Raw genomic sequence first — 13,582 nt, 5'->3', positions numbered from 1 at the left:
CAGACTGATGTTTTAGATTTAATGACACTAAAAAGAGACATGAGAGCCAAATACAATGTGTGATACTGGACTGGATCCTAGACCAGAATACCTTTTTGCTATAAGGAACATTACAGGATAACTTTTTAGTAAGGCCTGTAAATTGCATCAATAGTAATTTCCTGTTTTTATCACTGTAAGATACCTCCACGAGAGAGGGTTTTTCCCCCCCTTAGGAGATATACACTAAAATATTAAGGGGTAAAATGGCATTATGTTGGAATTTACATTTAAGCGTTTTGGAAAAGAAAAAAACAAGTATATATATATAAAGAAAAACAATGAAAAAAATAATGAAACATCAAAATTCAGGAAATCTGAGTACCCATTATTATTATACTTTATATTTTATATTATAAAATATAAAATAAAATATAAAATATATTTTTATATAAAATATAAAATATTTTATATTATACTTTATATTTATATTATACTTTATTTCAAAGTAAAATGTTAAAGCTGCACCCTGAGCATTTCTGTGTATATGTCATATTCCAATAAGTGTAGTTTTTAATTCTGTTAAAAAAAAAAATCCAAGTTGTTTTCCATATTTACATTAGCTGCTCCTTCTGCACAGAATATTTCTACCCAGATTTTCACATGGCTTTATTCCTCCTCAGCAACCTCCTCAGGTCACTCAATCTAAAGATGACCCTACTAGATGACTAGCTGGGTTAGCCGGTAAAGCATAAGATTCCTGATCTAGGAGTTTTGAGTTGAAGCCCCACATTGGGTGTACAGATTTGTTACTAAAAGAAATTAAAAACAAACAGACATAATAATGAAGAAGACCCCACTTGACAGCTGATCACCAATCATTTTCTCAAGTCAAACAGTGATTTTACTTGACTGTCTCTTCCCACCCCATATGTAAGGGACCATGCCTTATTCCCAGCATTATCTGCAACAATAAAACAGGTATTTAAATATTAGTTGTTGCAGAACCAAAGAAATAAGAAACAATTATAAGAACATATTATGAGCAACTATATGCTAACAAACTGGACATTCTGGAAGAAATGGATTCATTCCTAGAGACATATAAACTACCAAAACTAAAACAGGAAGAAATAGAAACCCTGAACAGACCCATAACCAACGAGGAAACTGAAGCAGTAATCAACAATCTCCCAACAAACAAGAGTACAGGGCCAGCTGACTTCCCAAGGGAATTCTACCAAACATTTAAAGAAGAATACATAGCTATTCTTCTGAAACTGTTCCCCCGCAAAAACAAACCAGAAATAGAAGGAAAACTTCCAGACTCTTTTTATGAGGCCAGCATTACCTTGATCCCCAAAGCAGACAAAGACCTCACCAAAAAGGATGATTATCACTATCAATTATCAATATCACTGATGAACATTAATGAAAAAATTCTCAACAAGAGGCGCCTGGGTGGCTCAGTGGGTTAAGCCTCTGCCTTTGGCTCAGGTCATGATAGAGCCCTACATCGGGCTCTCTGCTCAACAGGGAGCCTGCTTCCCTTCCTCTCTCTCTGCCTGCCTCTCTACTTGTGATCTCTGTCTGTCAAATAAATAAATAAAATCTTAAAAAAAAAAAATTCTCAACAAAATACTAGCAAATAGGATCCAACAGTACATTAAAAGAATTATTAACCACTACAAAGTAGGATTTATTCCTGGGCTACAAGGTTGGTTGAACACCCATAAATCAATCAATATGATACACTACATTAAAGAAGGACAAGAACCGTATGATACTCTAAACAGATGCAGAAAAAGCACTGGACAAACCACAGCGTTCTTTCTTGATTAAAACTCTTCACAGTGCTGGGATAGAGGGTCCATACCTAAATATCATATAAGCCATCTATGAAAAACCCACAGTGAGTATCATTCTCAATGGGGAAAAACTGAGAGCTTTTTCCCTAAGGTCAGGAACATGGCAGGGATGTCCACTATTGCCACTGCTATTCAACATAGTACTAGAAGTCCTAGCCTCAGCAATCAGACAACAAAAAGAAATAAAAGGCATCCAAATCGGCAAAGCAGAAGTCAAACTCTCACTCACTGCAAATGACATGATACCTTATGTGGAAAACCCAAAAGACTACACCCCAAAATTGCAAGAACTCCTACATACAGGAATTCAGTAAAGTGGTAGGATATAAAATCAATGAACAGAAATCAGTTCCATTTCTATAGACCCAGCAATGAGACAGCAGAAAGAAAATTAAGGAGCTGACCCCATTTACATTTATACCCAAAATCGTAAGACACCTAGGAATAAATCTAACCAAAGAGGCAAATGATGTGACTCAGAAAACTATAGAGTACTCATGAAAGAAACTGAGGAAGACACAAAGAAATGGAAAAACATTCCACGCTCATGGATTGGAAGAACAAATATTGTTAAAATATCTATGCTGCCTAGAACTGTCTATACATTTAATGCAATCTCTATCAAGATACCATCAACTTTTTTCACAGAAATGGAACAAATAACCTTAAAATTTGTATGAAACCAGAAAAGACCCCAAAAAGCCACAGGAAGGTTAAAAAAGAAAACCAGAGCTGGTGGCATCACAATTCTGGACTCCAGGCTCTATTACAAATCTGTAATCATCAAGACGGAATGGTAGTGGCACAAAAACAGACACACAGATCACGGGAACAGAAAAGAGAACCAAGAAATTAATCCTCAACTCTACAGTCAACTAATCTTCGACAAATGAGGAAAGAATATCCAACAGAAAAAAGTCTCTTTAACAAATGGGTGTTGGGAAAATTGGACAACCACATGCAGAAGAATGAAACTGGACCATTTCCTTGTACCATACACAAAAATAGACTCAAAATAGACTAATCTGAGACAGGAATCCATTAAAATCCTTGAGGAGAATGTAGGCAGCAACCTCTTCAACCTTGGCCCCAGCAACTTCTTCCTGAAGACATTGCCCAAGGCAAGTGAAGCAAGGGCAAAAATAAACTATTGGGACCTAATCAAGATAAAAAGCTTTTGCACAGCAAAGAAAACAGTCAACAAAACCAAACTCAGGTCACAGTCCCAGGGTCCTGGGATCAAGACCCACGTAGGGCTCTCTGCTCAGCGGGGAGCCTGCTTCCTCCTCCCTCTCTCTCTGCCTGCCTCTCTGCGTCCTTGTGATGTCTGTCCATAAAAAACAAACAAAAAAACAAAAGACAATCAACAGAATGGGAGAAGGAATTTGCAAATAACATGTCAGACAAAGGGCTAGTATCCAAAATCTATGAAGAACTTACCAAATTCAACACCAAGGAACAAATAATCTAATCAAGAAATGGGTAAAAGACATGAACAGACATTTCTGCAAAGAAGACATACAAATGGCCTACAGACACATGAAAAAGCAGTATCACTCAACCATCAGGGAAATACAAATCAAAACCACAATGAAATACCATCTCACACCAGCAAGAATGCCTAAAATTAACAAGTCAGTAAATGGCCCAGTGAGAATGGCTGAAATTAACAAGTCAGTATTAAGGACAGATGTTGTTGGCAAGGATGCAGAGAAAGGAGAACCCTCCTACACTGTTGGTGGGAATGACAGCTGGTGCAGCCACTCTGGGAAACAGTAATGGAGGTTCCTCAAAAAGTTAAAAATAGGGCTAGCCTATGACCCAGCAATCGCACTACTGGGTATTTACCCCAAAGATACAAATACAGTGATCTGAAGAGGCACATGCACCCCAATGTTCATAGCAGCAATGTCCACAACAGCCAAACTATGGGAAGAGCCCAGATGTCCACTGACAAATGAATGGATAAAGATGTGGTGTGCAGGGGAAAAAAAATAGATGTGGTGTGTGTGTATACACACACAGACAGACACACACACACACAGAGGAGTTCAAGCCCCAAATAGGGCATAGAGCTTACTTTAAAAATAAATGAGTGAACAAAATACATAAATATACTAGTACAGACTCCAAAAATACATAAATATACTAATACAGACTCCAAAAAATAGTATACTCCAAAATATACTATTCCCCATGAAACAATAAATTTCTCTCTACTTATCTCTTGCCTGCTTTTCAGAGTGGTTGGAAAAACACATTTTAGTTATTCCCTCATCCTGTGAATATAAATGGCCAAAACCAACAAGGAACATTCCTTGAAATGTAGTTCCAGAAGTCCTAGGAACAGTCAGCAGGACTGTCAACCTTTTACCACTGAAAAGCTATTAAAGGGCCTGCTGGTAAACATTACTTGCCAGACATTTCAGTAATTCAGCTTTAACCCAAATCCTTGGCCAAGTTTTATTTATGTGAGAGAGAGAGAAAACAGGTGAGCGGACCATGAGCAGGTGAAGGAGCAGAGGGAGAAGCTGACTCCCTGCTAAGCAGGGAGCCCGATGTAGGACTTAATCCCAGGACCCAGAGACCATTACTGTGAGCCAAAGGCAGATGCTTAACCAAATGAGCCACCCAGGTGCCCCTCCAATACCTAAAAATCTTACAAAAACAAAAAACCCACTCTATAAGAATAATTTTCCAGGAGATTCGAGTCACATCTGGCGACTCTTCATTTTTGTATAAACATACTATCTAGTGAGGTCAGCTAATGTAGCCAAGAACAAAGGCCAAAAAAAAAAAGTTTGGTTTCATTAGGTGGTTTTAGATCTAGCTATTGTGAAAGACTTTGACCAGGAAAATTAAATTTAAATTCTTCTACACACACACTTCATTCACATAAACTGTATTTTTTATTGTTTGCATTCTGTTCTTATTCACTGTTAAATTTACCAACCAATGGGGAAAACTGTATGAATAATCACCAAACAGTCCAAAAAAAGAACATGAAGATGTGACAGTTATGATTAAGTAAAATTTTATGGTGATTTTACTTGGTCTGTGAAGTTTTGTTTACTTCAGTTTTATGCCTAAATAAAACCAAAGTAAATATATCAACTCTACCTCAAGGTAATAAAACTAACCAATCCTACTCCCACATACACTCCCCGCTTTCCAACTCACTGGCTGTTCCCTAGGATGTGTTTTTATAACAATAAATCTGTTCAATTTGTAACAAGAGTCAGCATTCAATCAGCCTTTTATTTTTAAATATGTCCCTAAGCAACCAACCAAGCAAGTTCTCAGACTTGATTTTTACTCTCAAAGGACCAAACTAAGGGTTCCAGTGTGCCACAGAGGGAATTCAGTCATGAATATCTGATCATTTCTTTAAGAAGCACATTAATTCCAGGGGAAGCAACTCAAAGACCAAATACTCTGGAAAAGAGAAACTTCTCCCAGATAAGACCCCTTAGCTCTTCTGTATTCCTGAAACCTTCCAAAAAATTTCCAATGATCTTCTAATTACAACAGGGTGGTATGGAGTAATCAGACACAAAACATTGGTATTACACTATTTGAGTACCCTGACCCATAAGCATAGTAAAGTTTAGTAGTCAAAAACCTCCCTCTAGGGACGCCTAAGTGGCTCAGTAGGCTAAGCGACTGCCTTCGGCTTGGGTCAAGATCCCAGGGTCTTGGGATCGAGTACCACATCCGGCTCCTTGCTCAGCAGGGAGCCTGCTTCTCTCTCTGCCTCTGCCTGCCACTCTGCCTGCTTGTGTGCACGTGCTCTCTCTCTCTCTCTGATAAATAAATAGATATATAAATATCTTTAAACAAAATAAAACAAACAAACAAAAAAAACACCTCATTCTGTTCTTTTTGTTCTTCTATATTCCTTCTCTCCCAGGATGGGTACTTCAAGACACTAAAAAAACAGGAGTAGAGATGCCACTTATCTTTCTAACCTAACTGTAACAAGGTAAACTTGGGGCTTACTCCATAAAAACTCATTCCTAAATATATATTATACTAACAAGCAGTTCCAGCTTCTCAAACACAGAATTACAATTTTTACTGATTATTACATGTCACATGATAAAAAACTTTACCCAAAATACTCCACATTTCACCTATTAACATGATCTTTGATCTAAATTCAGGATTTAGTCAGTATCATTCAGGAGAACTTCCAGTCTTACAGTAGATATTTAATACCTACCAGCTAAATTCCACATTTTGTACACAAACCACAGTATTATTTGATAGCCAAATCACCTCTGACCAGTCACCATTTATATAGTCCCAAACATTCTGACACCAAAATGCAAAGACTAGGACACTGAAGAAAGTGGCCCAGCACAACTGCTACTTCCTTCCTCAAAAAAGGCTACTGTTTTCTCACACATAACACACAACTCACAAGATACTTCTCTTCAAACTTTTAAACAGAATACAGAAAATCTACTTCTTCTAAGTATCACACTCTTATTCCTCTGATTGTAGAGCAAACATTCAGTGAATGGTATGGAAACAATATAGAGAAAATTTAGTTTTACTTCATTTGCTATGGTTCATACTTACTATGCTATCTTTTCATTCTATCTTACTTTTTATGCTATCAAATTCATAATATAAATTATCCCAAAACTTAGAGATTACCATATTAAATCTATGCTGTTACATAGTATTTTTAAGCCAATACTATGCAGATAAGGCAAAAATTAAGAAAGAAAAGTTTCATTAGCAATTTGAATTTTTTTTTTTTTTAAGATTTTATTTGAGGGGCGCCTGGGTGGCTCAGTGGGTTAAAGCCTCTGCCTTCGGCTCAGGTCATGATCCCAGAGTCCTGGGATTGAGCCCCACATCGGGCTCTCTGCTCCGCAGGGAACCTGCTTCCTCCCCTCTCTCTCTGCCTGCTTGTGATCTCTGTCAAATAAATAAATAAAATCTTAAAAAAAAAAAAAAAAGATTTTATTTGAGAGAGCGAGCACGTGAGTGGTGGGAAGGGGAAAGGGAAGGGGAAAAGCAGACTCCCCACTGAGCAGAGAGCCCAATGTGGGGCTCCATCCCAGAATCCTGAGACCATGACCTGAGCCAAAGTCAGATGCTTAACTGACTGAGTCACCTAGGCACCCCAGTAATTTGAAATGTTAGCAAATTTAATCACAAATGTAGATCAGTATTCTAAGGGAGAGCCAAGGGGGTCAGCAAGAGGAGCTTACAAGTATGGTCAAAATCAAAGAATAAATGCAATGGAGACTTTAAAGAACTGTTTTTAAAGTATACACTTTATGGCATATACTTGTTCTTTAAGTATACCCTTAATATCTGCATACTACCCAACAAACCAAAAATAACTGCAAAGGAAGAGAACAATGAAGTGTTTGGTTTTTTTTTTTATTTGTATGCTTGTTTTTTAAGGTTTATTTATTTCAAGGATGCCTGGGTGGCTCAGTTGGTTAAGTATCTGCCTTCAGCTCTGGTCATGATCCCAGGGTCCTGGGATTGAGTCCTGCATCAGGCTTCCTGCTGAGAGCCTACTTCTCCTTCTGCCTGCTGTGCTCACACTCTCTCTCAAATAAATAAAATCTTTTAAAACAGAGGAGGAGCGCACCTGGGTGGCTCAGTGGCTTAAAGTCTCTGCCTTTGGCTCAGGTCCTGATCCTGGGGTCCTGGGATACAGCCTCACATCGGGCTATCTGCTTCGCGGGGAGCCTGCTTCTCCTCTCTCTCTGCCTGCCTCTCTGCCTACTTGTGATCTCTGTCAAATAAAACAAAATAAAAATAAATAATCTTTAAAAAGAAAAAAAAAAAAAACAGATTTATTTTGAGAGAGTGAGAGTGAGTGAGAGAGAGAGAGAGCATGCACAGAGGGAAAGGGAAAAGCCAACTCCCTACTGAGAAGGTGTCGGTTTCTGGGATTAATCCCAGGACTGCTAACCAACTAAACCGCCCAGGCGCCCCCAATGAACTGTTTCTTTCTTTCTTTCTTTTTTTTTTTTTAAAGATTTTATTTATTTATTTGAAAGAGAGGATGAGAGCGGAGAAGGTCAGAGGGAGAAGCAGACTCCCCATGGAGCTGGGGGCCCGATGAGGGACTCGATCCTGGAACTCCGGGACCATGACCTGAGCCAAAGGCAGTCGCCCAACGAACTGAGCCACCCAGGCAACCCCCCAACGAATTGCTTTAAAAGGCTAATTAAACAGACTATAAGAGAGTAAATTAAGACCTTAAAGGGCTTACAACTAATCTTCTGGAAAGTGACATATTACATAAAACAAAAGACACATTTATCTCTTAAAGTAACAAACTATTTGTCCTGCACCACTATTAACTTACTATCAAACCATACTAATATTCATAAGCAAAATAATTGTGGTTTTGAGCATGTAGGATACTGAGTATTTTACCCCTCTTGCCCTATGCTGGAAGTCAAATTCAAAGCAATTCAAAGAAATCTCGAGACAGACAACAATCCTTTCAAGAGTGTAATCAAATATACTTAAATATAGGTGTTATAAAATTTTTTCAAAAATTAAATTTTAGGGGTGCCTGGGTGGCTCAGTGGGTTAACGCCTCTGCCTTCGGCTCAGGTCATGATCCCAGGGTCCTGGGATCGAGCCCCGCATCGGGTTCTCTGTTCAGCAGGGAGCCTGCTTCCCTTCCTCTCTCTCTGCCTGCCTCTCTACCTACTTGTGATCTCTATCTGTCAAATAAATAAATAAATAAATAAATATCTTTTTTAAAAAAAAAAAAAGTAAATTTTAAAGTTTATTTTTTAAATAGTTTTATGTATTAATTTATTTGAGGTAGAGAGGGAAGCAGAGGGAGAGGAAGAAAGAATCTGAAGCTGACCCTCACTGAGCACAGAGGCTGATCAATGCAGGGCTTGATCCCACCACTGTGAGCCCAGGACCTGAGTCAAAACCCTGAGTCAGAACATTTAACCAACTGAGCTACCCAGGTGACCCAGAAAAAGTAAAGTTAAACTGAAAATTCCTACATACAAAACAATTTATTTCTTTGAAAAAGTAAAGTTTAGGGGTGCCTGGGTGGCTCAGTGGGTTAAAACCTCTGCCTTTGGCTCAGGTCATGATCTCAGGGTCCTGGGATCGAGCCCCACATCAGGCTCTTTGCTCGGCAGGGAGCTTGCTTCCTCCTCTCTCTCTCTCTGCCTGCCTCTCTGCCTACTTGTGATCTCTCTGTCAAATAAATAAATAAAATCTTAAAAAAAAAGAAAAAGTAAAGTTTAATTAATTAATCATACATACGAAACAATGGTAACAAATTTTAAATTTTTTTTTTTTAAGATTTTATTTATTTATTTGAGAGAGAGAGACAGTGAGAGAGAGCATGAGCGAGGAGAAGGTCAGAGAGCGAAGCCGACTCCCCATGGAGCTGGGAGCCTGATGTGGGACTCGATCCCGGGACTCCAGGATCACGCCCTGAGCTGAAGGCAGTCGTCCAACCAACTGAGCCACCCAGGCGTCCCAATGGTAACAAATTTTAACTCGGGGCAGCGGGGTAGCTCAGTCAGTTATAGAGATCCAGCCCCATCAGGCTCCGCACTGAACATAGCAACTTCTTGGGATTCTCTCTCTCCATCTGCACCCCGCTTGTGCTCTCATTCTCTCTCTTTCTCTCAAATAAATAAATAAATAAATAACTCACTCACTCCTCTAAGTTAATATGTGGGAGTAGACCAGACTGATTTTTTTTTTAAAAGTTGAACTTGATTTATAAAACGTCAGTCTAAGTCCTTTACCACTACTTTTCATCTTTCTTAAAAAGGATTAGGTATTGGGGTGCCTGACTGGCTCAGCCAGCAGAGCATGCGGCTCTTGATCTCACAGTTTTAAGTTCAAGGCCCATTTTGGGTGTAGAGATTACTTAAAAAATTAAATCTTAAAAAAGAAAAAAGGGGGGGGGGCACCTGGGTGGTTCAGTGGGTTAAGCCTCTGCCTTCGGCTCAGGTCATGATCCCAGGGTCCTGGGATCGAGCCCCGCATCGGGCTCTCTGCTCTGCGGGGAGCCTGCTTCCTCCTCTCTCTCTGCCTGCCTCTCTGCCTACTTGTGATCTCTGTCAGATAAATAAAGAAAAAATCTTAAAAAAAAAAAAAATGGACAACTCATTCATTAACCTAAACACCACCAAAAAAATTAAAAGGAAAACAAACACATCTTTAGACGCAGTGCAGTAGAGAATACATAACCTCCTCTATGCTCACTTCAAAAACTGAGCTTGAATCAAATCTTTAAAGCTAAAGCTAACTTACATTTACAGTAGATAAGGGGGCTAAAGAAGTAAACTAAATGATACCACAAGAAACAAAAAGATCAATGCATAATGTGAAACATGACATCCTAAAGGAAAAGTAACATTGTTTGGAAAACAAATCAACAATAAAGAGAAAAAAAGGGAGGAACAAATAAGAAGAATATACTTTAGATTAAAAAGAATCAAAATATGTAATGTATAAATATTGTTTAAATCCTGATTCAAAGAAATCCATGAAAAGACATTTTTTCAAATAATCAGGAAAATTTATACATGGGTTAAATGTTAGATGATACCAAAAGTTTACTATGAGTTTTTGAACTGCTAAAATAGCATTATGGTTATATATGAAAGTGTCTTACCTTTTACAGAGGTGCTTACCATAGAAATTAGAGGTAAAGTGATCCAAAAAATCTACTTTAAAGTATTTCTGCAGAGGGTGCCTGGTGGCTCAGTGGGTTAAAGCCTCTGCCTTCAGCTCAGGCCATGATCCCAGGGTCCTGGGATCAGGCCCCACATCGGGCTCTCTGCTTAGCAGGGGGCCTGCTTCCTCCTCTCTCTCTCTTTCTCTCTGCCTCTGCCTACTTGTGATCTCTTGTCTATCAAATAAATAAATAAAATCTTTAAAAATATATATATATTTCTGCAGAGAAGGTAGGAAAGAGATCTATAAAACCAACATGGCCGAAATCTTTAAGTGTTGTTAACTAAGAAGGAGGGGACATATGGTTTATCTGACGATTCTCCCCACTTTCCTAAATCTGAAATCGATCATAATTTTAAAAGGCTAGAAAAGGACATTACAATTAAAATTGGTTATATAGGGGCCTGGGTGGCTTAGTTGGCTAGGCCTCTGCCTTTGGCTCAGGTCATAATCTTAGGGTCCTGGTATCTAGCCCTGTATCAGACTCTCTGATCACCAGGGAGCCTGCTTTTCACCCTCTCCTTCTGCCTGCCGCTCCTCCTGCTTGTATACTCACACACTCTCCCTTTCTCTGTCAAGTAGGTAATTCTAATCTTATTTTGCCTCTGCCTGGCAGATCAGTGCATAGGTTTGCCTTCTCTAATCTCTGGATGTTTTACCTTTGGCATTTGTAGTATTTTAGTAAATGATAGTTGAATGAATGAATAGCCAATGGAGTTGGTAGTATGCATACTGCCTATGTTCTTTTTTTTATTTTAATTTTAGGTAATTAACATACAGTGCCTGCATTATTTCTATGTTTAATAATATTGCTAGTAAAGGGCGCCTGGGTGGCTTAGCGGGTTAAGCCTCTGCCTTCAGCTCAGGTCATGAGCTCAGGGTCCTGGGATCTAGACCCGTAACTGGCTTTCTGTTCAGCAGGAAGCCTGCTTCCCCCTCAAATAAATAAATAAAATCTTTAAAAATAATAATATTGCTGGTAAAAAAAATTCTGCCACTATGAACTGTTCTGCAGAGAGCAGACACAACTGCATTTAAAAATACATCAAAGAGGGGCACCTGGGTGGCTCAGTGGGTTAAGCCTCTGCCTTCAGCTCAGGTCATGATCTCAGGATCCTGGGTTTGAGCCCTGCACCCGGCTCTCTGATCAGAGGGGAACCTGCTTCCTCCTCCCCCTCTGCCTGCCTGTCTGCTTACTTGTGATCTCTCTCTCTCTGTCAAATAGGTAAATAAAATCTTTAAAATAATAATAATGATAATAATAAATCAAAGAGAGGCGCCTGGCTGGCTTGGTCTGTAGAGCCTGAGACTCCTGTTCTTTGGGGTTGTGCGTTCAAGCCCCACATTAGGTGCAGAGATCACTTAAAAATAAAATCTTAAAAAGAAAAATGAAATAAAATGGATCAAAAAGAAAGTTAAGGTAGCTCATCCACTGAACCAAAGAAGGATCTGTGTATTACATCTGAGTATCTTGAATTTATGACCCGAGAAAATTCAGTCACAACTCTGAAGTACATGAAATTATATTATTAAAGTGGCTTAATGATATCCCAAGTTCATAAATGTTAAAAAATAATCACTAATAAAAAATACTGGGAGGGGCGCCTGGGTGGCGCAGTGGGTTAAGCCGCTGCCTCCGGCCCAGGTCATGATCTCAGGGTCCTGGGATCAAGTCCCACATCCGGCTCTCTGCTCAGCAGGAAGCCTGCTTCCCTTCCCCTCTCTCTGCCTGCCTCTCCGCCTACTTATGATCTCTCTCTATCAAATAAATAAACAAAAATGTTAAAAAAAAAAAAAATACTGGGGGATAAGAAAGAGCTAATGAATGGGCAAATACTTTTCATTTTAAAGCCAGTATCATATGGGTAAAACACAACTATTAAAGTCCAACAGTGGGCGCCTGGGTGGCTCAGTGGGTTGAGCCTCTGCCTTCGGCTCAGGTCATGATCTCAGGGTCCTGGGATCGAGTCCTGCATCGGGCTCTCTGCTCAGCAGGGAGCCTGCTTCCCTCTCTCTCTCTCTGCCTGCCTCTCCATCTACTTGTGATTTCTCTCTGTCAAATAAATAAATAAAATCTTAAAAAAAATAAAAAATAAAAAATAAAGTCCAACAGCGAGGAATTTTTTTTTTTTTTTTTTTTTTTTTTTTAAAAACAGCGAAGAATTTAATGACTATTTGACCAGAGCTTCAAGTTTTAAGTTATTCATTAAAAGGCCTTTCTCAGTTTGGGTGAAACCAACCAGTAAGTTTTCTCAAAATTACATAAACCCAAACATTTCATTCATAGCCATCAGTGAACAAATGCAAAGACTGCAGATCAGTTCTTCTCCCAGAGCACACTGCCAGGCCTTGATGAAGTATGTACACCAACAGCCTGCCTCCTCCTTCCAATCACAGGCATCTCCTTCCCCCTTATTCTGTCTTACCTCTGCCACGAGCTCGCTTGCCACGGTCTGAAGGCTTGTCCCCTTGACTGCAATCAATACCATTCTCTTCGCCTCTAACTACGGAAGAAAAGAGCACCTCTTGTACATCATTGTATTTAAGAGCTATCAAAGGCAAGGACAAAAAGGCTATTTTTAAAAAGGCTAAAACTTAACGAGAGGGATCAGAAAACAGTAAAAACAAAACCAAATAAAAGTGACTCAAAATCTGACAGCACATCTCGCTTAATTTGTAGATGAAAATTCTGTAAGGAAATTAAAACTAGGTACCACTTTTTTCTTCCTTCTAGTTGGACTTGCCCTTCCCTAAAGCAAGTTTGCTTCAAAAAACATTTGTTCTGCAGCTATGTGTAATACACAACAAAACTGGCTCACTAGTTAGGTTCAAAGCCTGGAAAGGCCTAGAGTAGCAAAACAGCAATACCAAGGAAATAATGAGTTGTGAAAAAATTAGTGTGGGAGACAGGTTTTCCTAAGATGCTATCCAGTACATGACAGCAGAGTCTTGTCTTCTCCTCACCCCTACACTGGCATTAATGAGTCCATATAATACCTAAATTCTGAGCACAGCTTGGTCTCCTCATC

The 13,582-nt window shown here is 39.2% G+C and overlaps 1 protein-coding gene across 6 annotated transcripts in view; it reads right to left on the bottom strand.

Moving 5' to 3' along the window:
• UBAP2 (ubiquitin associated protein 2) overlaps nucleotides 1-13,582 on the bottom strand; it is a 137,011-nt gene that overhangs the window by 55,895 nt on the left and 67,534 nt on the right. For all 6 annotated transcript variants that reach the window (XM_044265504.1, XM_044265503.1, XM_044265509.1 and 3 more), the window contains exon 6: nucleotides 12,980-13,057. In XM_044265504.1, coding sequence (XP_044121439.1) covers nucleotides 12,980-13,057 — 78 coding nt within the window. The remainder of the gene's footprint in view (nucleotides 1-12,979; nucleotides 13,058-13,582) is intronic.

This window comes from Neovison vison, chromosome 9, assembly GCF_020171115.1.
Source record: "Neovison vison isolate M4711 chromosome 9, ASM_NN_V1, whole genome shotgun sequence".
Taxonomy (NCBI): domain Eukaryota; kingdom Metazoa; phylum Chordata; class Mammalia; order Carnivora; family Mustelidae; genus Neogale; species Neogale vison.
This window is presented reverse-complemented; position numbering and strand designations above follow the sequence as displayed.